General features: G+C 46.5%; 1 protein-coding gene across 1 annotated transcript in view; it reads left to right on the top strand.

The window, feature by feature from the left end:
• The first annotated feature begins 4,565 nt into the window (after positions 1-4,565).
• The window catches only part of LOC141212378 (uncharacterized), a 31,812-nt gene continuing 11,169 nt past the window's right edge, over positions 4,566-25,208 (top strand). The window contains exons 1-4 of the mRNA XM_073664928.1: positions 4,566-4,618; positions 6,182-6,279; positions 6,402-6,519; positions 10,704-12,577. Coding sequence (XP_073521029.1) covers positions 6,190-6,279; positions 6,402-6,519; positions 10,704-12,577 — 2,082 coding nt within the window. The 5' untranslated portion in view covers positions 4,566-4,618; positions 6,182-6,189. The remainder of the gene's footprint in view (positions 4,619-6,181; positions 6,280-6,401; positions 6,520-10,703; positions 12,578-25,208) is intronic.

Below are 25,208 nucleotides of genomic sequence, written 5' to 3'. Positions count from 1 at the left end.
GACTGCTGGGACATTATACAGGACAGCGCTGGAGGATTCTGGGTGATGTCCGGAGAGGTGACTGCTGGGACATTATACAGGACAGCACTGGAGGATTCTGGGTGACGACCGGAGAGGTGACTGCTGGGACATTATACAGGACAGCACTGGAGGATTCTGGGTGATGAATGGTGAGGTGACTGCTGGGACATTATACAGGACAGCGCTGGAGGATTCTGGGTGATGTCTGGAGAGGTGACTGCTGGGACATTATACAGGACAGCACTGGAGGATTCTGGGTGATGAGCGGAGAGGTGACTGCTGGGACATTATACAGGACAGCACTGGAGGATTCTGGGTGATGAGCAGAGAGGTGACTGTTGGGACATTATACAGGACAGCACTGGAGGATTCTGGGTGATAAGCGGAGAGGTGAATGCTGGGACATTATACAGGACGGCACTGGAGGATTCTGGGTGATGAGCGGAGAGGTGACTGCTGGGACATTATACAGGACAGCACTGGAGGATTCTGGGTGATGAGCGGAGAGGTGAATGCTGGGACATTATACAGGACGGCACTGGAGGATTCTGGGTGATGAGCGGAGAGGTGACTGCTGGGACATTATACAGGACAGCACTGGAGGATTCTGGGTGATGACCGGAGAGGTGACTGCTGGGACATTATACAGGATAGCACTGGAGGATTTTGGGTGATGAGCGGAGAGGTGACTGCTGGGACATTATACAGGACAGCACTGGAGGATTCTGGGTGATGACCGGAGAGGTGACTGCTGGGACATTATACAGGACAGCACTGGAGGATTCTGGGTGATGACGGTGTCGTTGTCAGGTTCCTATAAGGTGTCAGGACGTCGCTGTCTATCTCTCCATGGAGCAGTGGGAGTATCTAGAAGGACACCAGGATCGGTACCAGGAGGTGATGATGGAGGAGCTCCGGCCTCTGACATCACCAGGTGAGAGGAGACTCTTGTTGGCTCCGGTGGATGTGATGACGTCTCTCGGCCTCGTCCTATAATAGATGATTTTTCTCCAGACCTGCTCTGGTTTTCTCTACATTTTCTCACAGCTTTCATTCCCTGATTATTCTCTTCTGATCTGTGAGTCGCGGTTTCTCCGCTGTCGTCTTCATCAGTCTTGAGTCTTCGTCTTCGGCGGCTTCTTTCAGAATCTTTCACCTTCCTTAGAGCATCGGTCACATTTTGTCTGCAGATGTCCCAGCGCTTCTGTCCGTTCTCTCCTATGATTTCTTTCGGGACCGGAGTCTGATCTTTACTCAGCAGAGTCGGGGTTAACTTACTGATGATTTTCCCCCTAATCCGCTGTCGCTCGTCCGTCCCTCTGAATCGGTCAGGCTCAATGTCGTCATCAGTCGTGGTCGGGCGTCCGGCTTTTTGGGTTTTGTTTCTCAGCATTTATTGGGCGGTAAGAACGACGTCGCTGCCATTTTCCAGGTCAGTACAGTTACAGCAATTCCAAACTTGTCGGGTTTATTTTTTAGAATATATTTTATGGGTTAAATATTCAGAACTGTTCCTGACACCCATCACTTTATCTTCCGTTATCGGCGCTGTGTGAGGGCTTCTCTTCTTGAATGGCCGCTGACCTTTTTGTTGGTGACTTTTTTGATCGTTGTTTTTTCATTGCAGTTTTGGGGAGGTGTTTTTGATGTGTTTCTTTTCTTTTGGCGTTTACCGTGTGAGATAAATCCTGACGTGAAACTGCCAAATAATAAATATATATATATACAGTACAGACCAAAAGTTTGGACACACCTTCTCATTTAAAGATTTTTCTGTATTTTCATGACTTTGAAAATTGTACATTCACACTGAAGGCATCAAAACTATGAATTAACACATGTGGAATTATATACTTAACAAAAAAGTGTGAAACAACTGAAAATATGTCTTATATTCTAGGTTCTTCAAAGTAGCCACCTTTTGCTTTGATGACTGGTTTGTACACTCTTGGCATTCTCTTGATGAGCTTCAAGAGGTAGTCACCGGAAATGGTTTTCACTTCACAGGTGTGCCCTGTCAGGGTTAATAAGTGGGATTTCTTGCCTTATAAATGGGGTTGGGACCATCAGTTTTGTTGTGAAGAAGTCTGGTGGATACACAGCTGATAGTCCTACTGAATAGACTGTTAGCTGGCCATCATTACTTTAAGAAATGAAGGTCAGTCAGTGCGAAAAATTGGGCAAACTTTGAAAGTGTCCCCAAGTGCAGTTGCAAAAACCATCTATCGCTACAAAGAAATTGGCTCACATGAGGACTGCCCCAGGAAAGGAAGACCAAGAGTCACCTCTGCTTCTGAGCATAAGTTTATCCGAGTCAACAGCCTCAGAAATCGCAGGTTTACAGCAGCTCAGATTAGAGACCAGGTCAATGCCACACAGAGTTCTAGCAGCAGACACATCTCTACAACAACTGTTAAGAGTAGACTTTGTGCAGCAAGCCTTCATGGTAAAATAGCTGCTAGGAAACCACTGCTAAGGAGAGGCAACAAGCAGAAGAGACTTGTTAGGGCTAAAGAACACAAGGAATGGACATTAGACCAGTGGAAATCTGTGCTTTGGTCTGATGAGTCCAAATTTGAGATCTTTGGTTCCAACTACCGTGTCTTTGTGTGACGCAGAAAAGGTGAACGGATGGACTCTACATGCCTGGTTCCCACCGTGAAGCATGGAGGAGGAGGTGTGATGGTGTGGGGGGGCTTTGCTGGTGACACTGTTGGGAATTTATTCAAAATTAAAGGCATACTGAACCAGCATGGCTACCACAGCATCTTGCAGCGGCATGCTATTCCACCCGGTTTGCGTTTAGTTGGACCATCATTTATTTTTCAACAGGACAATGACCCCAAACACACCTCCAGGCTGTGTAAGGGCTATTTGACCAAGAAGGAGAGTGATGGGGGGCTACGCCAGATGACCTGGCCTCCAGTCACCAGACCTGAACCCAAAGGAGATGGTTTGGGGTGAGCTGGACCGCAGAGTGAAGGCAAAAGGGCCAACAAGTGCTAAGCATCTCTAGGAACTCCTTCAAGATTGTTGGAAGACCATTTCCGGTGACTACCTCTTGAAGCTCATCAAGAGAATGCCAAGAGTGTGCAAAGCAGTCATCAAAGCAAAAGGTGGCTACTTTGAAGAACCAAGAATATAAGACATATTTTCGGTTGTTTCACACTTTTTTTGTTAAGTATATAATTCCACATGTGTTAATTCATAGTTTTGATGCCTTCAGTGTGAATGTACAATTCTCATAGTCATGAAAATACAGAAAAATCTTTAAATGAGAAGGTGTGTCCAAACTTTTGGTCTGTACTGTATGTATATATTTTATTATTTGGCAAAATAATGTATGTGTGTGTGTAAATAAATAAATATATATATTTTATACAAAAACATTTGTTCTAATTTTGGGAGACAAAGCAAAATTAATGGGGACTTCAATCTGAGATCCTGGTCTGGTGGTAATAAGTGTAAGTCTCCCTTTAAAGGGATGTTTGTTCAGAAGAATATGTATTATGGAGGTTTTCTGTGGAGTCTGACCAGACAATCTCTCCTTGGCTCCCCGTGTGCATCAGTAAGCGCCCATGACCCCGGTGCCGGCTCTCTAGTTGTCCTTTCTACACATTGATAGGTACTAACCGCTGCGTACCGGGTGCTCCCCACAACACCGTCCTTCCGGGTGCGGAGACTTCATCCGTCAGCCGTACATGTGCCCTTTTTTCCTCCTTTAGAGTCAAACGCAGAACTTGCTGCCTATTTTAGTGTTTATACCGAGGCGGATGTGGAGATTTATCTCTATTTAAAGAAGAAGAAAAATGCGGTAACTCGTCTTTTAATAGATCAGGTTCTCTCCTCTTAGTGATCCCAGAGGATCCTGTCCAGGAGGGAGGCCGTGTCCTCATGGTGACATCATGAGCTCTCAAAATGCAATCACTGGTAAATGGTCACCGTCCTTCCCCCAATCTCCATACAGTGAATTAGGAGAGAAGAAACCAATGGATAGAAATGTGGAGCTTTCTCCAGCTCCTCTGTGGTTCCATCCCTGGAGACGAAACTTGGAGAAGTTGTGTTTTTTAGTACGGCTCCTCCATCTGACTGACGAGGGTCTTCTCTGTCCCTCTCCTCAGGGTCCTCATCCTCTCTGCAGAGCATTAGGTTTTGGCCGTGCTGATTATCACTTCATACTTGAGGCCCACAATGTGCTGGGACCTCGGTACCGGTGGTGAGGACCACAACAATGTAATTTAGTCCCTGATACATAAATATAGAATTACCGGTTCTGAGAGACGAGTCTCATATATAGACAGATACACGGCAGGTCATGTATTCAGTCTCTGTGTCTCCACAGATGGATCCAGGAGGAGAAATCCACCGGAGAGATGTCCCCGTCCTCTGTATCCCCAGGACTGTCCAGAGGAGAATCACAACATCCCGGAGGATCATCAGGTAGATGACACTGAAGTCCCCACAACATCTGACCATGAAGTGATGGGACCTGAGCTCATCTTACATTGTTCTTTTTAGGATGAAGATCTGATTGATATTAAGGTTGAGGTTATACATGGAGCACAAGAGGCGACCGCAATATGGGCCGATCAGCAGGGTGAGGAGGGGAGACTGTCATGTCGGCTCTGTGGCCATCTACTACTACTCCCATCATCTCATGATCACATGATACAATCTACAGTGGCATGTAAAAGTTTGGGCACCCCTGGTCAGAATTACTGTTATTGTGACCAGATAAGCAAGTTGAAGATGAAATGATCTCTAAAAGACCTAAAGTTAAAGATGACACATTTCCTTTGTATTACCCTTGAACATTTGTGTGCTCAGATAACTTTGACCAATGATTCAGACTTTACTTCGCCTGTTAGGGTAAGGGCTCGTTCACTATCATCGTTAGGAAAGGCCAGCTTTATAAAAACCCAGCCTACTCTAACAATGTGCCAAATAAACAGCAGCCATGGCTTCTTCTAATCCGCTGTCTAGCACTCTGAAAATGGTGGAGGCCCACAAAGCAGGAGAAGGCTATGAGCAAAGCGTTTTCAAGTTGCCCTTTCCTCAGTTCAAAATGTAATAAAAAAATGTCAGTTAATAGAAACAGTGGAGGTCAAGATAAGGTCTGGAAGACCAAGCAAATTTTCAGTAAGATTGCTAGAGAGGCAAATCAGAACCCCCGCCTGACTGCAAAAGACCTTCAGAAAGATTTAGCAGACTCTGGAGTTGTGGTACATTGTTGTACTCTTCAGAGACACCTGCACAAATATGGCCTTCATGGAAGAGTCATCAGAAGAAAACGTCTCCTGCGACCTCACCATGAAATTCAGCGTCAGAAGTATGCAAAAGTACATCTAAGAAGGTCTGATGCATTTTGGAAGCAAGTCTTGTGGACCGATGAGGTTAAAATAGAGCAATGATCAAAGTTGTGTGGAGTAAAAAGGGCACAGAATTTTAGGAAAAGAACATCTCGCCAACCATCAAGCATGGTGGTGGATCAATCATGCTTTGGGGTTGTGTTGCAGCCAATGGCACAGGGGACGGGTAGAGGGAAGAATGGATTCCATTAAATTTCAGCAAATTCTTGATGCAAACATAACACCATCTGCAAAAAAGCTGGAGGTGAAAAGAGGATGGCAAATGATGATGATACTAAACACACGTCAAAAGGCGCAAGCTGAAGGTTTTACAATGGCCCTCATAGTCCCCTGATTTGAATATCATTGAAAATCTGTGGCTAGACCTCAAAATAGCAGACGATGCAAGACGACAAAAGAATCTCACGGAACTGGAAGAATTCTCCAAAGAAGAATGAATGAAAATCCCTCAAACAAGAACTGAAAGACTATTGTCTGGCTACAAAAAGCATTTACAAGCTGTGATACTTTCAGAAGGGGGCGCTACTAGGTGCTAACCTTGCCGGGTGCCAAAACTTTTGCATTTGCCCATTTTCCCTTATTGAATTTTTTTTTAAATGTAAAAGATGAAAATATATATAGTTTATTATTTATTGTTTTGCCTAAAATACAAAGGAAATGTCATCTGTAACTTTAGGCCGTTTAGAGATTATTTCATCTTCAACTTAACTGTTCACAATAACAGTAATTTTGACCATTGGAGCCCAAACTTTTACATGTCACTGTATTCTGTCACTATGTGTTTCCTACAGATGGACTCATGGAAAGAAATCCACCAGAGAGATGTCCCCGTCCTCTGTATCCCCAGGACTGTCCAGAGGAGAATCACAACATCCCGGAGAGTCATCAGGTAGACGGTGCTGAGCCCTGTACCGGATCTGTATATGGGGGGACATTTCTGATCGAGGTCATAGATGTCACAGATTTTGGTGGTTTCTTGTATTGTGCTGATTGTTACATCTGATATATCAGGAGGAAGATCCGACTAAGAATAAAGTGAAGGACGAGACAGAAGAAGAAGTGATGACGAGGGGGGATCAGCCGTGTGTGAGTGACGTGAAGGAGGAGATTCCTCTAGATGTTTCCACAGGTGTGTAATAATGACCGGCGTATGATGGTGATGGTGATGACCGGCGTGTGATGATGATGATGATTGGCATGTGACTATGATTAGCGGCGTGTGATGATGATGACTGGCGTATGACGATGATGATTGGCTTGTGACTATCATTAGTGACGTGTGATGATGACTGGCGTATGACGATGATGATTGGCATGTGACTATGATTAGCGGCGTGTGATGATGATGACTGGCGTATCATGATGATGACTGGCATGTGACTATGATTAGCGGCGTGTGATGATGATGACTGGCGTATGACGATGATGATTGGCATGTGACTATGATTAGTGGCGTGTGATGATGATGACTGGCGTATGACGATGATGATTGGCATGTGACTATGATTAGCGGCGTGTGATGATGATTGGCATGTGACTATGATTAGCGGCGTGTGATGATGATGATTGGCATGTGACTATGATTAGCGGCGTATGATGATGATGATTGGCATGTGACTATGATTAGCGGCGTGTGATGATGATGACTGGCGTATGACGATGATGATTGGCATGTGACTATGATTAGCGGCGCCTGACGATGACCGGTGTGTGATATTGTATGAAGTCTCCGGTGCAGTGAAGCTTTATCCGCCGTCCACATCACAGCAGAAGCGTCCGGTGATGGCGCGGCTGCTCCTGTACAGAGTCCGGTTGCGCACCGATGAATAACTGGGCCGCATTCACACCTCTTCTTAATGATTTAATAAGCACATTTTTAATTTTTCTAATTGTGTTTTTTAATATTACTTCCATCTTTTATTTTCGTATTATTCTTACACAAGTCTCATGCTGCCATATAAATGACTGAGCTTGCGATTCGGACAGAACCCCGGGGGAAGATTCCGTATAATGAGGCGCTGTGGACGCCGTCTGGCCTATGATCCAGTGATGTCCATCTTTTTCAGCGTGCATAAAAGCACAGTCGACCAGAGGCTAGACGGAGTCCGGTGTAACTCTGCTGCCTCATTATTCTCAATGGATCCCTCGGGGGTGTCATCTGAATCATGTATTTTGTAGATTTAGATGGAAACCCCGATGTACAGTGTGTACGGAAAGTATTCAGACCTCTTTAAATTTTTCACTCTTTGTTTTATTGCAGCTATTCGGTAAGTTCTAAAAAGTTCATTTTTTTTCTCATTATAGTACACTCTGTTCCCATCTTGACTGAAAAAAACAGAAATGTAGACATTTTTGCAAATTTATTAAAAAAGAAAAACTGAAATATCACATGGTCATAAGTATTCAGACCCTTTGCTCAGTATTGAGTAGAAGCCCCTTTTGAGCTAGTACAGCCATGAGTCTTCTTGGGAATGATGCAACAAGGTTTTCACCCCTGGATTTGGGGATCCTCTGCCATTCTTCCTTGCAGATCCTCTCCAGTTCCATCAGGTTGGATGGTGAACGTTGGTGGACAGCCATTTTCAGGTCTCTCCAGAGATGCTCAATTGGGTTTAGGTCAGGGCTCTGGCTGGGCCAGTCAAGAATGGTCACAGAGTTGTTCTGAAGCCACTCCTTTGTTATTTTAGCTGTGTGCTTAGGGTCATTGTCTTGTTGGAAGGTGAACCTTCAGCCAAGTCTGAGGTCCAGAGCACTCTGGAAGAGGTTTTCATCCAGGATATCTCTGTACTTGGCTGCATTCATGTTTCCTTCAATTGCAACCAGTCATCCTGTCCCTACAGCTGAAAAATACCCCCATAGCATGATGCTACCACCACCATGTTTCACTGTAGGGATTGTATTGGGCATGTCAGGAGCAGTGCCAGGTTTTCTCCACACATACCGCTTAGAATTATCACCAAAAACTTCTATCTTCGTCTCATCAGACCAGAGAATCTTATTTCTCATAGTCTGTGAGTCCTTCATGTGTTTTTAAGCAAACTCTATGCGGGCTTTCGTATGTCTTGCACTGAGGAGAGGCTTCCATCTGGCCACTCTGCGATAAAGGCCCGACTGGTGGAAGGCTGCAGTGATCGTTGACTTTTGTGAGCTTTCTCCCATCTGCCTACTGAATCGCTGGAGCTCAGCCACAGTGATCTTGGGGTTTTTCTTTACCTCTCCTACCAAGGCTCTTCTCCCACGATTGCTCAGTTTGGCTGGACGGCTAGGTCTAGGTAGACTTCTGGTGGTCACAAACTTCTTCCATTTAAGGATTATGATGGCCACTGTGCTCTTAGGAACCTTGAGTAATGCAGAAATTCTTTTGTAACCTTGGCCAGATCTGTGCCTTGCCACAATTCTGTCTCTGAGCTCCTTAGGAAGTTCCTTTGAGTTCATGATTCTCATTTGGTCTGACATGCACTGTGAGCGGTGAGGTCTTATATAGACAGGTGTGCGCCTTTCCAAATCAAGTCCTATGAGTTTCATTAAACACAGCTGGACTCCAATGAAGGAGTAGAACCATCTCAAGGAGGATCACAAGGAAATGGACAGCATGTGACTTAAATATGAGTGTCTGAGCAAAGGGTCTGAATACTTATGACCATGTGATATTTCAGTTTTTCTTTTTTAATAAATTTGCAAAATTGTCTGCATTTCTGCTTTTTTCAGTCAAGATGGGGTGTAGAGTGTACTTTAATGAGAAAAATAAATGAACTTTTTAGAATTTACCAAATGGCTGCAATGAAACAAAGAGTGAAAAATGTAAAGGGGTCTGAATACTTCCCGTACCCACTGTAAGTGTTCAGCGTACAGCACAGGATAAATATGATCCAAAATGTTCTGTACCCCAAAATGCCACCATTAAGAGCTTCTACTCAACCCACAAAAAACAAGTCCCCACTCAGGTTCATCATCTGTAAACAGTAATATAGGGGGTGTCCATATCACTGGTAGCACAAAGGCTCTGGAAAAGTGACTTGGCTCCCACTTAAAGAAATCCAGTGACATCTGCGCTCCCAAATCCAAATGCCCCCTCCTCCTGGGCCCCACCGTGTGCAGTTACCATCCACATGTTTGGCATTACTGTAGCGGGGAGAGACAATTTATTTCTCCAGAAAGCACTAGCTGGGAATCATGTACTGGGCGCTACAACGTAAGGGCACTGCAATGTACCGGACACTACAATGTACTGGCCACTATAAGGGAATATTTGCATTTTCACTTCACAACATCCATTACTGCTTGTTTCTGGAAAGCACCCATGGAGTCAAATTCATCACTACACCTGTAGATACATTTCCATAGGGTGTAATTTCCAAACTGGTGTCACTTGAGGGGGGATTCTGCTCTTCTGCCACTTAGGGGCTCTGTATATGGAGTCTGCAAACTGTTCTACTAAAGTTTGTTCTCCAAGAGTCAAATAGCGCTCCTTCCCTCCCGAGTCTCGCCATGTGGCTAAGCAGTACAGTACAGACACATATGGGGTATTGCCCCGTTCAGCAGAAATTGTGTAAAATTATGTGATCATTTTTACCCATTTTACCTTGTGAAAATGTAAGATCTGGGGCTAAAATAACATTATAGTGGAAAAATGTAATTTTTTTTTTCTTCCCCTTTCAATTGTATAACATTTTGTGAATCACAATTACCTTGTATTCATTGGGAAAGTGCGCGGTGGATGCTGGGTGTGACGCGTGGGGAAACCCCACCCACAGCCCGGCATCCACCGCGGGGATCGCATCACCGAGTCACGCCTCACTTGACGTGACATCAGGGGAAGCAAGAGCCGGCTGTAGCCGGGGGTCGCGTGATGCCGGTGAGTGGCCAGCGATAGCGCCGCTCACAGGCAATAAAGACAAAGCTAGGTAATTAGAAAAAATCTTCTCTCAACGGGTTAATTACATTGGGGGCATTTAGTAGTGGACATCTTTTTTAACTGCGTGGACACTTTTCTATACTAACGCCGAGATATGAAGCTTGAGAGAGTGAAATGGCACCGGAGGTACATTAAGGGAACCTGTCATCAGTAATTACCACTTAAAGAACTATTTGCTGTCTAATCTCTGCCGCCCCTGACTTGTGCCAATGTCACCAGTTTATAAGTGTCATTCACTTTACCCGTCATTGTGTTAATGTTATGGCATGTAGTTGTCCTCCTTATTCCCGGTACTTTCACTGACGAGGGTCTTCATTGTGAGATCCAGAAAATACATTCAGAAATCTCTTTTGTGTTGAAGAAAAAACTCACATCTAATCTATCTTTCCTCCTTACAGGAAATCCTTGTGAGAATAACGGTTCATCACTAAATTGTAAAAAAGAAGATATCAGGAAACACTCTAATAGAGAAAACCTCATCACCCTTCCTGCACCTCCTGGACTTCACAGCACTTCACTTTCTTATAATCCTCCTAATCATGAGGAATCATCTCCTGAGCAATCTCGCATTATTACCAAAAGTCCAGGGGACAAAGTGGATTCAAGATTTCAGTGTGACAAGCAATTTACAAAAAGCTCAGATTTCTTAACACACAGAAAACACAAAGGTAAAAAGCCATACTCCTGTTCAGAATGTGGGAAATGCTTTACATATAAATCACAATTTGTTATACATGAGAGAATTCACACAGGAGAGAAGCCATTTTCTTGTTCGGAATGTGGGAAATGTTTTGGAAGTAAATCAGAGCTTGTTACACATCAGAGAATTCATACAGGAGAGAAGCCGTATTCATGTTCAGAATGTGGAAAGTCCTTCACAGGTAAAGGGACTCTTATTATACATCAGAGAATTCACACAGGAGAGAAGCCATTTTCTTGTTCGGAATGTGGGAAATGTTGTAGAAGTAAATCAGAGCTGGTTAAACATCAAAGAATTCACACAGGAGAAAAACCTTTTTCATGTTCGGAATGTGGGAAGTCCTTCAAACATAAAGGGAATCTTATTACACATCAGAGAATTCATACAGGAGAGAAGCCATTTTCATGTTCGGAATGTGGGAAATGTTGTAAAAATAAATCAGACCTTGTTAAACATCAAAGAATTCACACAGGGGAAAAGCCGTATTCATGTTTACAATGTGGAAGGTGCTTTACAAAGAAATCACAACTTGTTAAACATCAGAGAATTCACACAGGAGAAAAGCCGTATTCATGTTCAGAATGTGGAAAGTCCTTCACAGGTAAAGGGGATCTTATTATACATCAGAGAATTCACACAGGAGAGAAGCCATATTTATGTTCAGAATGTGGGAAATGTTGTAGAAGTAAATCAGACCTTGGTAAACATCAAAGAATTCACACAGGGGAAAAACCTTTTTCATGTTTACAATGTGGAAGGTGCTTTCCAGATAAATCACAGCTTGTTCTACATCAGAGAACTCACACAGGAGAAAAGCCATATTCATGTTCAGAATGTGGGAAATGCTTTACATTTAAAGGGAGTCTTATTACACATCAGAAAATTCACACAGGAGAGAAGCCATTTTCCTGTTCAGAATGTGGGAAATGCTTTACATTTAAAGGGAATCTTATTACACATCAGAAAATTCACACAGGAGAGAAGCCATATTCATGTTCAGAATGTGGGAAATCCTTTACAGATAAAAGGAGTCTTATTCAACATCAGCGACTTCACACAGGAGAGAAGCCATATTCATGTTCAGAATGTGGGAAATGCTTTGCACATAAATGGAGTCTTATTAGACATCAGAGAAATCACACAGGAGAAAAAACATTTTCATGTTCACTATGTGAGAAGTCCTTCACAAATAAAGGGAATCTTTTTACACATCAAAGAAATCATACAGGAGAAAAAACATTTTCATGTTCGGAATGTGAGAAGTCCTTCTCAAATAAAGGGAGTCTTATAACACATCAGAGAATTCACACAGGAGAGAAACCATTTTTGTGTTCACTATGTGGGAAGACCTTCACAGCTAAAGGGCATCTTAGTAGACATCAGAGCATTCATACTGGAAAGAAGCCATATTCATGTTCAGAATGTGGGAAGTGTTTTAGTTATAAATCAGAGCTTGTTACACATCAAAGAATTCACACAGGAGAGAAGCCGTATTCATGTTCAGAATGTGGGAAATCTTTTATACATAAATCACACCTTGTAAAACATGAGAGAAGTCATACGGGAAAGAAAGTGTAATTATGTTCACTGTGTTTTATAAAGTTTAATAAACATTGTTCAGCATAAATGAGTACACCCCCTTTGATGAGTAAGATTTTATTTAATAGCTCACTGAACACAAGATCAATTTCTACAATTTTGCCAACACTAAGTTTCATAGAACATTTTTTTGTAATCAAAACATGAAAGTAAGGGTAATAATATAACTCTCATTACAAAATCTTCAGTTTTACTCAAATTAGTTGATGCAAAAATGAGTACACCCCACATAAAAAGCTACTACATCTATTATTTTGTATGGCCTCCATAATTTTAAAGGACGGCATCAAGTTTTCTAGGCCTGGAATGAACAAGTTAGTGACAATACTACATCTATCTTTATTCTCTTTTTCGATAACGAGCTCTTAGAGCCTGGATGCTGGATGGAGCGATGACAACTTGTCTCTTCAGAATTCCCCATAGGTGTTTGGTTGGGTTCAGATCAGGAGACACTTGGCCACTGAATCACTGTCACCCTGTTCTTCAGAAATGTAACAGTGGCCTACCAAGGGAACAGAGTGATGGCAGCATCTTCTCTGTCACTACAGAGCAGAACATCTGTGAATTCAAGATACCATCAATGAAATGTAGCTCCTCATGCAGCCGCACATAAGGACACGGCCACCACCAGGTCTCACTGTAGACACCATGCATTCTCATTGTATTCCTCACCTCTTCAATGTCATACAGTTTTGAAGCCATCAGTTCCAAAAAAACCTTTATCTTGGTCTCATCACTCCAGAGTATAAAGTCCCAGGAGGCTTCATATGTTTCCGCATGTGTCCTGGCAGATTGTAGGGCGGCTTTTTTGTGTATGGGATTTAGGAGAGGCTTTCTATGTGGACAACACCCATGTCTGCCATTCCTCTATAGAAAAATATGTCTGCTTTCAGCTCATCTCTCAATGCTTGGATGAAAAATCACAGTTGGGAAGGAATGGACGGGACAAAGAAAGTTACTGATAATCCAGCACTTGTTTTCCAGTGTGAATAAAACCAAAAACTTTTATTGAACAAATCAAATTAAAATCATAGAAACATTAAAAAACAGATAGGAGCAAAACATCTCTGCGTTTCTACCTGGTATTTGTGTTCAGTTCTTCTTCATGACATAATAAATAACAAGTAACCAGCTTCTTATACACATCATAGGGTCTAATGCACAGCGGAGACCCCCAGCCCCAAATGGACGTGTGCAAGTGTGTCTACATTACCCCTATGGATGATCATATGTCCACAACAAAAAGCATCCGTGCAATAGAAGAATGAAGTGTCTGCATCTATAATGTGTATATTATGTATAATTACTATAAAAGAGGAAAAAACACAATTCAGTAAATGGATACAAGGTCTGAAGGAAGATTCATATCACTGGGGAATCTGGAGGCCAATTCCAGAATCCACAAGGCTTCTCGGGGGTGTACTTTTTATACCAATCTCCCCCTTAGCTGGTCTGGTGACATATTCAATACCCACAACTGTAAAGTGATTAATCCCTATTGTGTTGTATGAGATGTTGTGATGCTGCAGATGTATTACGTGTTGTGGGGCCAAGAACGTCCCTAACGTGTCCCCCAATGCGGTGACGTAAGGGTCTGACCGTGCCCCCCACATATTGCAGCAGACAAGCTTCACATTGTATGGTGTCAATGACGTGTGGAACTACAACTAATGAGATGTCGGATATTATAGGGTTTATTATGGTTAGTAGATGCAGACATTTTTGCTTTGTGCACAGACTTGCACAAACCACATTTATTTCTCCCACATTCAATGAAACCTTTGGTGTTTGTCCTCCACGTGTCAGTTGTCTTTCTTGTTGCTGGATCCTTGTCGGTGTATAACATAGGTAAATGTTTTCTGGTAATATTCACTATATTATAGGAATCTTCTCTGCAGCCAGTATTGAATGTATCTCTAGACTGATGGATGTTTCCTTCTTTGTGGGTTTTCGGTAATGTATGAAATATTGGACATTGTGGGTGATTTTCCTTTAATCGTTCTATTTGTTTGGCATTAAGTACAGCCGATACCAAACCCTCCTCCAAAAGACAATGTAAGGGGGTATTGTATGAATTAGTAGGATCTCCATCTAGAGTGCGGCATATATTTGTATCGTCATCCATGTTCATAACCTCCGGCTCATACAACCCACTATCCAGAGCTGTAATCGAGCCCCCTTTATCTGCAGCTCTAATGACTTTATTAGGGCTGTGCTCAGGGCCGTATCTGGCATTCATGCTGCCCTAGGCACTTTAAGTGGTCACGCCCCCTACTGGTAATTCATACTAAAAGTGCTCATACCCTTTAGGCCCCCTTCACACGTACCGGAGACACACACGTACACCCATTATAATCTATAGGCTGCGCACATGGTCACACGGACCGGACATGTCCGTTTTTTGCCGGCAGCTCGGACGTCAGTACGTCCTGCACACAGATGACATAAAGTGTGACATCCGCACACACGTCTGTGTGACACGTGCCGGAAGAGAGTGCAGAATAGAAATGACAGATATTTAGGTGTTAGATGTGCAAAGATTGAGATAGATGATAGATATCCGTGAGATATATAATTACTGCCCTGTGTGTGGAGTTTACTGTACTTGTGTTTAGCTAATAAATTAAAAAGAGATGTGGAGTCCTACCTATTTTTGATAACCAGCAAAGGTAAAGCAGACAGCTGTGAGCGGATATTATCAGGGTGGGAAGGTCCTCGGTTACTGGGCCCTTCCCAGCCTAAAAATACCAGCCCTCAGCCGCCTCAGAAATGGCGCACCAATTCAGGTGCTTTGCACGGCTCTTCACGATTGCCCTGGTGCGGTGGCGATTGGGGTAATGGTGGTTAGGGTTGATGACAGCTGTGATTTGTCATAAAACACCGCTGTCTTCAAGCCCTCAGGTTAGTAATGGAGGGGGAAAGGAAAGAGATCCCGGCCCTCACCTGTAGTCAATCATTTATTCCACATCCACAAATCTGCAAAACGTTTCAGCTCCTCCAGAGCTTTTCTCAATTGTGGCCAATCACATAGAAATACAACATTTATATAGAAAAAAAAACAAGGAAATGACATCACAATGAAATAAAAAATGAAGAAAACCACAAACAGTCATATAATCATATTAGTCTCATTATATAAAATATACACTGCTCAAAAAAATAAAGGGAACACTTACACAACAGAATATAACTCCAAGTGAATCAAACTTCTGTGAAATCAAACTGTCCACTTAGGAAGCAACACTGATTGACAATCAATTTCACATGCTGTTGTGCAAATGGAATAGACAATAGATGGAAATTATTGTCAATTATCCAGACACCCTCAATAAAGGAGTAGTTCTGCAGGTGGGGACCACAGACCACATCTCCGTACCAATACTTTCTGGCTGATGTTTTGGTCACTTTTGAATGTTGGTTGTGCTTTCACACTCGTGGTAGCATGAGACAGACTCTACAACCCACAGAAGTTGCTCAGGTAGTGCAGCTCATCCAGGATGGCACATCAATGCGAACTGTGGCAAGAAGGTTTGCTGTGTCTGTCAGCGTAGTGTCCAGAGGCTGGAGGCGGTACCAGGAGACAGGCCAGTACACCAGGAGAGGGGAGGGGAGTGGAGGGGGCCGTAGGAGGGCAACAACCCAGCAGCAGGACCGCTACCTCCGCCTTTGTGCAAGGAGGAGCACTGCCAGAGCCCTGCAAAATTACCTCCAGCAGGCCACAAATGTGCATGTGTCTGCACAAACGGTTAGGAGCCGACTCCATAAAGGTGGTATGAGGGCCCGACGTCCACAGATGGGGGTTGTGCTCAGAGCCCAACACCATGCAGGACGCTTGGCATTTGCCACAGAACACCAGGATTGGCAAAGTCGCCACTGGCGCCCTCTCCTCTTCACAGATGAAAGCAGGTTCACACGAAGCACATGTGACAGACGTGACAGAGTCTGGAGACGCCGTGGAGAGCGATCTGCTGCCTGCAACATCCTTCAGCATGACCGGTTTGGCAGTGGGTCAGTAATGGTGTGGGGTGGCATTTCTTGGAGGGCCGCACAGCCCTCCATGTGCTCGCCAGAGGTAGCCTGACTGCCATTAGGTACCGAGATGAGATCCTCTGACCCCTTGTGAGACCATATGCTGGTGCGGTTGGCCCTGGGTTCCTCCTAATGCAGGACAATGCCAGACCTCATGTGGCTGGAGTGTGTCAACAGTTCCTGCAAGATGAAGGCATTGAAGCTATGGACTGGCCCGCCCATTCCCCAGACCTGAATCCGATTGAGCACATCGGGGACATCATGTCTCGCTCCATCCACCGTCACGTTGCACCACAGACTGTCCAGGAGTTGGTGGATGCTTTAGTCCAGGTCTGGGAGGAGATCCCACAGGAGACCATCCGCAACCTCATCAGGAGCATGCCCAGGCATTGTAGGGAGGTCATACAGGCACGTGGAGGCCACACACAATACTGAGCCTCATCAGGAGCATGCCCAGGCGTTGTAGGGAGGTCATACAGGCACGTGGAGGCCACACACAATACTCAGCCTCATCAGGAGCATGCCCAGGTGTTGTAGGGAGGTCATACAGGCACATGGAGGCCACACACCATACTGAGCCTCATTGTGACTTCTTTTAAGGACATTACATTAAAGTTGGATCAGCCTGTAGTGTGTTTTTCCACTTTCATTTTGGGGGTGACTCCAAATCCAGGCCTCCATTGGTTAATAAATGTGATTTCCATTGATGCTTTTTGTGTGATTTTGTTATCAGCACATTCAACTTTGTACAGAACAAAGTATTCAATGAGAATATTTCATTCATTCAGATCTAGGAGGGGGTATTTCAGTGTTCCCTTTATTTTTTTGAGCAGTGTATATACACAAAAATGAAAAAACGTCCATAACAAAGTATATTAACTATCAAATAAAATATGTAATTTTACACCAATACACATCGCCACAAATATATATATAGGAAATGCGAAAAAAACAATCATTTTTATTTATATAGCGCCAACATATTCCGCAGCAGTTTACAATTAAGCGGGGACATGTACAGACAATAAATTCAATACAAGGTAAGACAGTTTAAACAGTTACATTAGGAGCGAGGGCCCTGCCGCTTACAATCTACAAGGGAATGGGGGGACACAGTAGGTGAAAAGTGCTTGTTATTTCAGGTCTGACAATTATAATAAATAGGGACTTTCATATAAAGCTGCATGATCCGGTCATCAGCCCGTATGTATAAGTGCAATAATCAAGTATCGAGTGCAGTTATCGTGTGCATGGAGGGTGTGGAGACAGATGAAGAGTAGGGAGCAGATTCTGAATAATATTTAGAAGGAGGGGACAGGGGAAAGTTAATTTACTGAGTAGTTGAGGTGGTTGGCTTGTTTAAAGAGATGGGTTTTAAAAGCGCGCTTGAAGACATGGGGGCTAGGCATCAGTCGGATCGTCTGGGGTAGAGCATTCCAGAGAACTGGTGCAGCATGAGAGAAGTCTTGGAGACGGAGGTGCGAGGTTCGGATTATGAGGGATGTTAGGTCATTTGTAGAACGGAGGGCACGTGTAGGGCGATAGATAGAGATGAGAGAGGAGATATAAGGCGGTGCAGAACTGTGGAGAGCTTTGTGGGTGAGACCGATGAGTTTATATTTGATCCTGTAGCGAATGGGTAACCATTGTAATGACTGGCACAAGATGGAAGCATCGGTGAAGCGGCTGGACAGAAATACGACATTGGCTGTCGCATTCGGGACGGATTGGAGAGGAGAAAGTTTGGTAAGAGTGAGACCGATCAGAAGAGAGTTGCAGTAGTCCAGACGAGAGTGAATAAGAGCGACAGTAAGAGTTTTAGCAGTTTCAAAGGTGAGAAAAGGAAGGATTCTGGAGATGTTTTTAAGATGCAGGTGACAAGAGCGAGTGAGTGATCGGATATAGGCAGTAAAGGAAAGGTTAGTGTCGAATATGACTCCAAGGCAGCGGCCGTGCTGCTTGGGGGTTATGGTTGAACCATCCAAGGTAATTTCGATGTTAGGTAGAGTTGGGCTGGTAAAGGGGAGAAACACAAGAAGTTCAGTTTTGGAGAGATTCAGTTTAAGATAGAGGGAGGACATGATGTTAGAGACAGCACACAGTCAATCCTTGGTATTTTGTATTAGGGTAGGGGTGATGTCAGGTGAAGAGGTGTATAGTTGGGTGTCGTCAGCATAGAGATGATACTGGAAACCAAATCTGCTGATTGTTTGTCCAATAGAGGCAGTGTATAGAGAGAAGAGGAGGGGGCCTAGGACTGAGCCCTGCGGGACCCCGATAGTAAGGGGATGAGGAGGGGAAGAGGAGCCAGCAAAAGATACAGTGAAGGAGCGGTCAGAGAGGTAGGAGAACAAGGAGAGAACAGTGTCCTTGAAGCCGATAGAGTGGAGCATAGTGAGGAGAAGCTGGTGATCCACAGTGTCAAATGCAGCAGAGAGATCCAGGAGAATCAGCAGGGAGCAGTGACCTTTGGATTTAGCTGTTCGTAGATCATTAGAGACTTTGGTGAGGGCAGTTTCAGTGGAGTGTAAGGAGCGGAAACCAGATTGTAGAGGGTCGAGGAGAAAGTTATCTGAGAGATAGCGGATTAGACGGGAGTGGACCAGGCGTTCCAGGAGTTTAGAGATGAAAGGAAGATTAGAGACAGGTCTGTAGTTAGCAGTGCAGTTCTGGTCCAGGGATGGCTTTTTAAGTAAAGGGGTTATGATGCCATGTTTAAATGAGGAGGGAAAGATACCTTACGAAAGAGAGAGGTTAAATATTTTAGTCAGGTGAGTGGTGACCACCGGTGAGAGAGACTGCAGGAGATGTGAGGGAATGGGGTCACTGTTGCAGGTTATAGGTCGAGAAGAAGTGAGAAGCTGGGTAACTTCTTCTTCTGTAACAGGCTCAAAGATGGCTAGTGAGCTTGAAGTGCGGCAGGTAAAGGGATCCAGGCACTGAGGAGATTGGGCTGAGATGTCCTGATGGATGTGGTTGATTTTTTCTAGTAAATAAGTGGCCAGTTCCTCCCCGCTGAGGTTGGTGGTGGGGGCCTGTGCATTAGGTTTCAGGAGGGAGTTTAAGGTTTCAAAAAGTCATTTTGGATTGTTGGACAGTGAAGTGATGAGGGTGGTGAAGTAGGATTGTTTGGCCAGATGAAGGGCAGAGTTATAGGTTTTGAGCATGAATTCATAGTGGATGAAGTCCTCTGCTAAAAGAGATTTTCTCCACTGATGCTCAGTGCACCTTGAGCAACGCTGAAGAAAACGTATTTGCATTGTGTGCCAGAGCTGCCGTTGTCTGTGTCGGGTCTTTCTGCGTGTAGAAGGTGCTGCTTCATCTAGGGCGCTCTTCAGTGTATTATTGTAGTGTGACAATGCCAAGTCCGGGCAGGAGAGGGAGGAGATGGGGGCTGAAGATGTGTGGAGATTGTCCATAAGCTGCTGGGTATTAATGGTACGTATATTCCTATAAGTGAGGTAAGTGGGGGTGTCCCGGGTGAGGAGACGGTTCTTGACAGAGAAGGAAAGAAGGTTGTGGTCCGACAGCGGGAGAGGAGAGTTAGTAAAGTCATGCAGCGAGCAGAGACGGGAGAAAACCAGGTCCAGAGTATTCCCGTCTTCATGCGTAGCAGAGTTAGTAACCTGTGAGAGGCCGAATGAGGAGGTTAGAGAAAGTAGATGAGAGGCAGATTGGGAGAGGGGATCATTGATGGGGATGTTAAAGTCTCCCATGATGAGGATGGGGATGACACAGGATAGAAAGTGAGGAAGCCAGGTGGCAAAGTGATCCAGTAACTGGCGGCAGGAGCCTGGAGGGCGATACACAACCGCCACTCACAGGGAGAAGGGTTTTAAGAGTCTGACGGTGTGGACTTCAAAGGAAGGAAACATAAGTGAGGGAACTGGGGGGATGACCTGGAAAGCACATTGTGGTGAAAGGAGCAAACCAACACCTCCACCTTGTCTGTTCTCAGGTTTGGCGGTATGCAAAAATTTCAGCCCACTAAACGAGAGAGCAGCAGGTGCGGTGGTGTCTGAATGCTGGATCCAGGTTTCTGTAATAGCCAGAAGGTGAAGGGAATTAGAGAGGAAAAAATCGTGAGTGTAAGTTAGTTACACACAGACCGTGCGTTACAGAGAGCATAGTGGAAAGCAATAGGAGAGGGCATGCACTGAATGTTAATAAGATTAGCAGGGTTTCTATATGCCGCTGGAGGAGAGTGGTGTATGCTAGCACACGGAGGCCCAGGGTTGGGAGAGATGTTGCCAGCGACTAGGAGAAGGAGAAAAAAGAGAAAGAGCAGGTGGTGCAATGATTTGTATGAACATTTTGCGTGCTGTATGGAGGTAGTGGATGGTTTGGAGTGGGTGAGAAATGTCAGTAGAGCTTCAGAGTTATACATGAGAGAGGGGAGAAGGGAGGGGTGGATATGGAGAGAGTGCACAGAATGTGTTAAAGGGCGGGCGAGAAGTGAGAAAGCAGAAGTTAAAACAAGTAAGATAATAATCATCGTATCATTTAACAGTGATCAGGTCATAGAAGGGTTATGGATTTAGAATTGCTTTCATTTGTCATTGGGTGAATATTTTAATATCTGAACGGACGACTAAATTATCAGCATTAGAACATTTTAATAACATTTTATAAAATTAAAAAATAGGAGAAAAAAATAATAATTAAAATATTAAAAATTCTCCAGACCCTCATTACAAGATGGCGCCGAGAACTCTGCACAACAACATGGAGAGGAGGAGATGGCGCGGGAGGATGCTGAGGCAGAGTCGCACCCGGGAGAACCTGAGCCTACGTAAAGACAGGTATCTGTACAACTCCGCTCTGCTATACAAGACACAGACGTATCTCTTAGGCCGGGGTCCCACTAGCGTACGGTATGCGATGCGAGACCCCCCGATGCGATATGCTAATGACACTCGCTGCTGCTCTGCTGCGAGCGGGAGCCGAATGTCAGTGCTCCATGCTCTGATCCTCTCGCACGGCTGCAGAGGGGACGGGGAAATCACTATCTCCATCTCCTCTGCTGCTGGCATTGGCGGGAATCGCACTGCACTCGGGTGGTATCTGAGTGCAGCGCGATGTTTCACACGCACCTGTAGATTATATGGATGCGTGCGATCCGATCGGAGCTGGAAAACAAAACGCCGCTGAGCAGAGAATCCGAGGATTACTGGGTACGGACGCAGTCTGGGGTTTTATCGGATTGAAGTGAGAGCAAGCCCTGACTGGGGAAACAGATGAACTTACTATAGATGTGGACCTGATGAGACTACTGGACTTACAGAACCTCCGGGAGCGGAGAAATCCTCATCACTGGAGAAAGCGGCCACTATGTGACGTCAGAGGGAGGAGGAGCCGGAGGAGCGACTGCGCCGGGATCATCTGCAGATCTGGGCGGGGCAATGACCCCTGAGGGGGAGGAGCTGCGGTGACGTCATCACTGTCACATGACCGCAGCCTCATCACAGCTCCTTCACCATTATAATAACTTTATAGTTTATAGAATCATTACAGTCTGTGAGGAAACACTGCGGAGCCAATCACCACCCGAAGCCCCGCCCCCTGATCACATGGCGGTGACGTCACCACAGGTCCTTCACGACATCTCTCCTGAGCTCCGCCCCCTAATCACATGGCGGTGACGTCACCACAGGTCCTTCACAAACTCTCTCTTGGGCTCCACCCCCTCATCACATGGCGGTGACGTCATCACAGGTCCTTCACAGCTTCTCTCCTGAGCCCCGCCCCCTGATCACATGGTGGTGACGTCACCACAGGTCCTCCACCACTACTCTCCTGAGCTCCGCCCCCTGATCACATGGCGGTGACGTCACCACAGGTCCTTCACCACTTCTCTCCTGAGCTCCGCCCCCTGATCACATGGCGGTGACGTCACCACAGGTCCTTCACCACTTCTCTCCTGAGCCCCGCCCCCCTGATCACATGACGGTGACGTCACCACAGGTCCTCCCGCTCTCAGTGCAGCAGCTCCGTCCTGGTTGTGCGCAGCTCTTGCTCTCTGGTATCAGCCAGCAGCAGGTTTCCGCTTCCCGCCATTCCGGTGAGATTACAGGGAGGGTTTGTGGTGAATCTGTGAGAGGAGAGTGTGGGGTGAGATCAGAGCTGTTCCTGTGGAGGCTCCTGCTCCATGTGACTGCGGCTCCTCAGTGTTGTATGGGGGATGTGCAGCGGCTCCTCCTCACCTCACCGCCCCTGCTGGAGGTGTAGTTACCACGGTGACCGCCCCCGCTGGAGGTGTAGTTACCACGGTGACCGTCCCCCGCTGGAGGTGGAGTTACCACGGTGACCGCCCCCGCTGGAGGTGGAGTTACCACGGTGACCGCCCCCGCTGGAGGTGGAGTTACCACGGTGACCGTCCCCCGCTGGAGGTGGAGTTACCACGGTGACCGTCCCCCTCTGGAGGTGGAGTTACCACGGTGACCGCCCCCGCTGGAGGTGGAGTTACCACGGTGACCGCCCCCGCTGGAGGTGGAGTTACCACGGTGACCGTCCCCCGCTGGAGGTGGAGTTACCATGGTGACCGTCCCCCTCTGGAGGTGGAGTTACCACGGTGACCGTCCCCGCTGGAGGTGTAGTTACCATGGTGACCGTCCCCCGCTGGAGGTGGAGTTACCACGGTGACCGTCCCCGCTGGAGGTGGAGTTACCACGGTGACCGTCCCCTGCTGGAGGTGGAGTTACCACGGTGACCGTCCCCGCTGGAGGTGGAGTTACCACGGTGACCGTCCCCCTCTGGAGGTGGAGTTACCACGGTGACCGTCCCCGCTGGAGGTGGAGTTACCACGGTGACCGTCCCCCGCTAGAGGTGGAGTTACCACGGTGACCGTCCCCCGCTGGAGGTGGAGTTACCACGGTGACCGTCCCCGCTGGAGGTGGAGTTACCACGGTGACCGTCCCCCGCTAGAGGTGGAGTTACCACGGTGACCGTCCCCCGCTGGAGGTGTAGTTACCACGGTGACCGTCCCCGCTGGAGGTGTAGTTACCACGGTGACCGTCCCCCGCTGGAGGTGGAGTTACCACGGTGACCGCCCCCGCTGGAGGTGTAGTTACCATGGTGACCGCCCCCGCTGGAGGTGTAGTTACCACGGTGACCTTCCCCCGCTGGAGATGGAGTTACCACGGTGACCGTCCCCCGCTAGAGGTGGAGTTACCACGGTGACCGCCCCCGCTGGAGGTGGAGTTACCACGGTGACCGCCCCCGCTGGAGGTGGAGTTACCACGGTGACCGTCCCCCGCTGGAGGTGGAGTTACCACGTTGACCGTCCCCCGCTGGAGGTGGAGTTACCACGGTGACCTTCCCCCGCTGGAGATGGAGTTACCACGGTGACCGCCCCCCGCTGGAGGTGGAGTTACCACGGTGACCATCCCCCGCTGGAGGTGGAGTTACCACGGTGACCGCCCCCGCTGGAGGTGGAGTTACCACGGTGACCGTCCCCCGCTGGAGGTGGAGTTACCACGGTGACCGTCTCCCGCTAGAGGTGGAGTTACCACGGTGACCGTCCCCCACTGGAGGTGGAGTTACCACGGTGACCGTCCCCCGCTGGAGGTGGAGTTACCACGGTGACCGCCCCCGCTGGAGGTGTAGTTGCCACGGTGACCGCCCCCGCTGGAGGTGTAGTTACCACGATGACCGCCCCCGCTGGCGCTGTAGTTGCCACGGTGACCGCCCCCGCTGGAGGTGTAGTTACCACGGTGACCGACCCCCGCTGGCGCTGTAGTTACCACGATGACCGCCCCCGCTGGCTGTGTAGTTACCACGATGACCGTCCTTCTGCGAGGCTGATAATGAGCGGTCAGATCGGCGGAGGAGGTCGCGGTGGAGTTTGTGGCTTTTCCTCCAGATTCTTCCTGATAAATGTCAGATATTTGGGGCAGAATTCAGTGATTGTCGTTATATCGTCCCCTGTGATCTCCATCTTCTCCTTTATCATGAAGACGCCAGCAGGACGAGATCCCTCCAGCTGATCCAGTGCTCATCCCTCCTTCTACTGAATGACCCCGAGGATGGACGAGGACGAGACCACCAGAAGATTATTACACTTCACCCTGGAGATCATCTCCCTGCTGAGCGGAGAGGTAACTCCTCTACATTTCTATCAGCTTTATTGTGTTATGTAACAAGTCCGACATCGGGAAGAGGAAATCCAGAAGAGGAAGAGAAGGATTCTTTACTGTAAGAGCAGTGATTGTGTGCAGCTCTCTGCCAGGAGGAGTTGTCATGGGGATTCCCTATAAGAGCTGTAGAGGGGCCTGGATGTCTGTCCTGAGTGTAATAATAATCCAGGTTATGGCCCCAGATTACTGGAGACGGTTATTGATCCCGGGATTTCTACTGATTGTCAGATCTGGAGTCGGGAAGGAATTCTTCTCCCTAAGTGTCTCTCTCCATACACAGGATTACACAATAGTGAGGAAGACACCGGGGGAGGGTGTGACTCCCATCATCCATCTCCAGGAGTCAGGAGGGCGGAGCCCGGACCCCATCACAAAGCCTCCCCCTCACCTCCCGATACATGAGAGGAAGAAGAAGAAGATCCTAGAGCTCAGCAACAAGA

Source organism: Phyllobates terribilis, unplaced genomic scaffold (assembly GCF_046119375.1).
Source record: "Phyllobates terribilis strain yellow unplaced genomic scaffold, ASM4611937v1 Scaffold_171__1_contigs__length_4068163, whole genome shotgun sequence".
NCBI classification, from domain to species: Eukaryota; Metazoa; Chordata; class Amphibia; order Anura; family Dendrobatidae; genus Phyllobates; species Phyllobates terribilis.
This window is presented reverse-complemented; position numbering and strand designations above follow the sequence as displayed.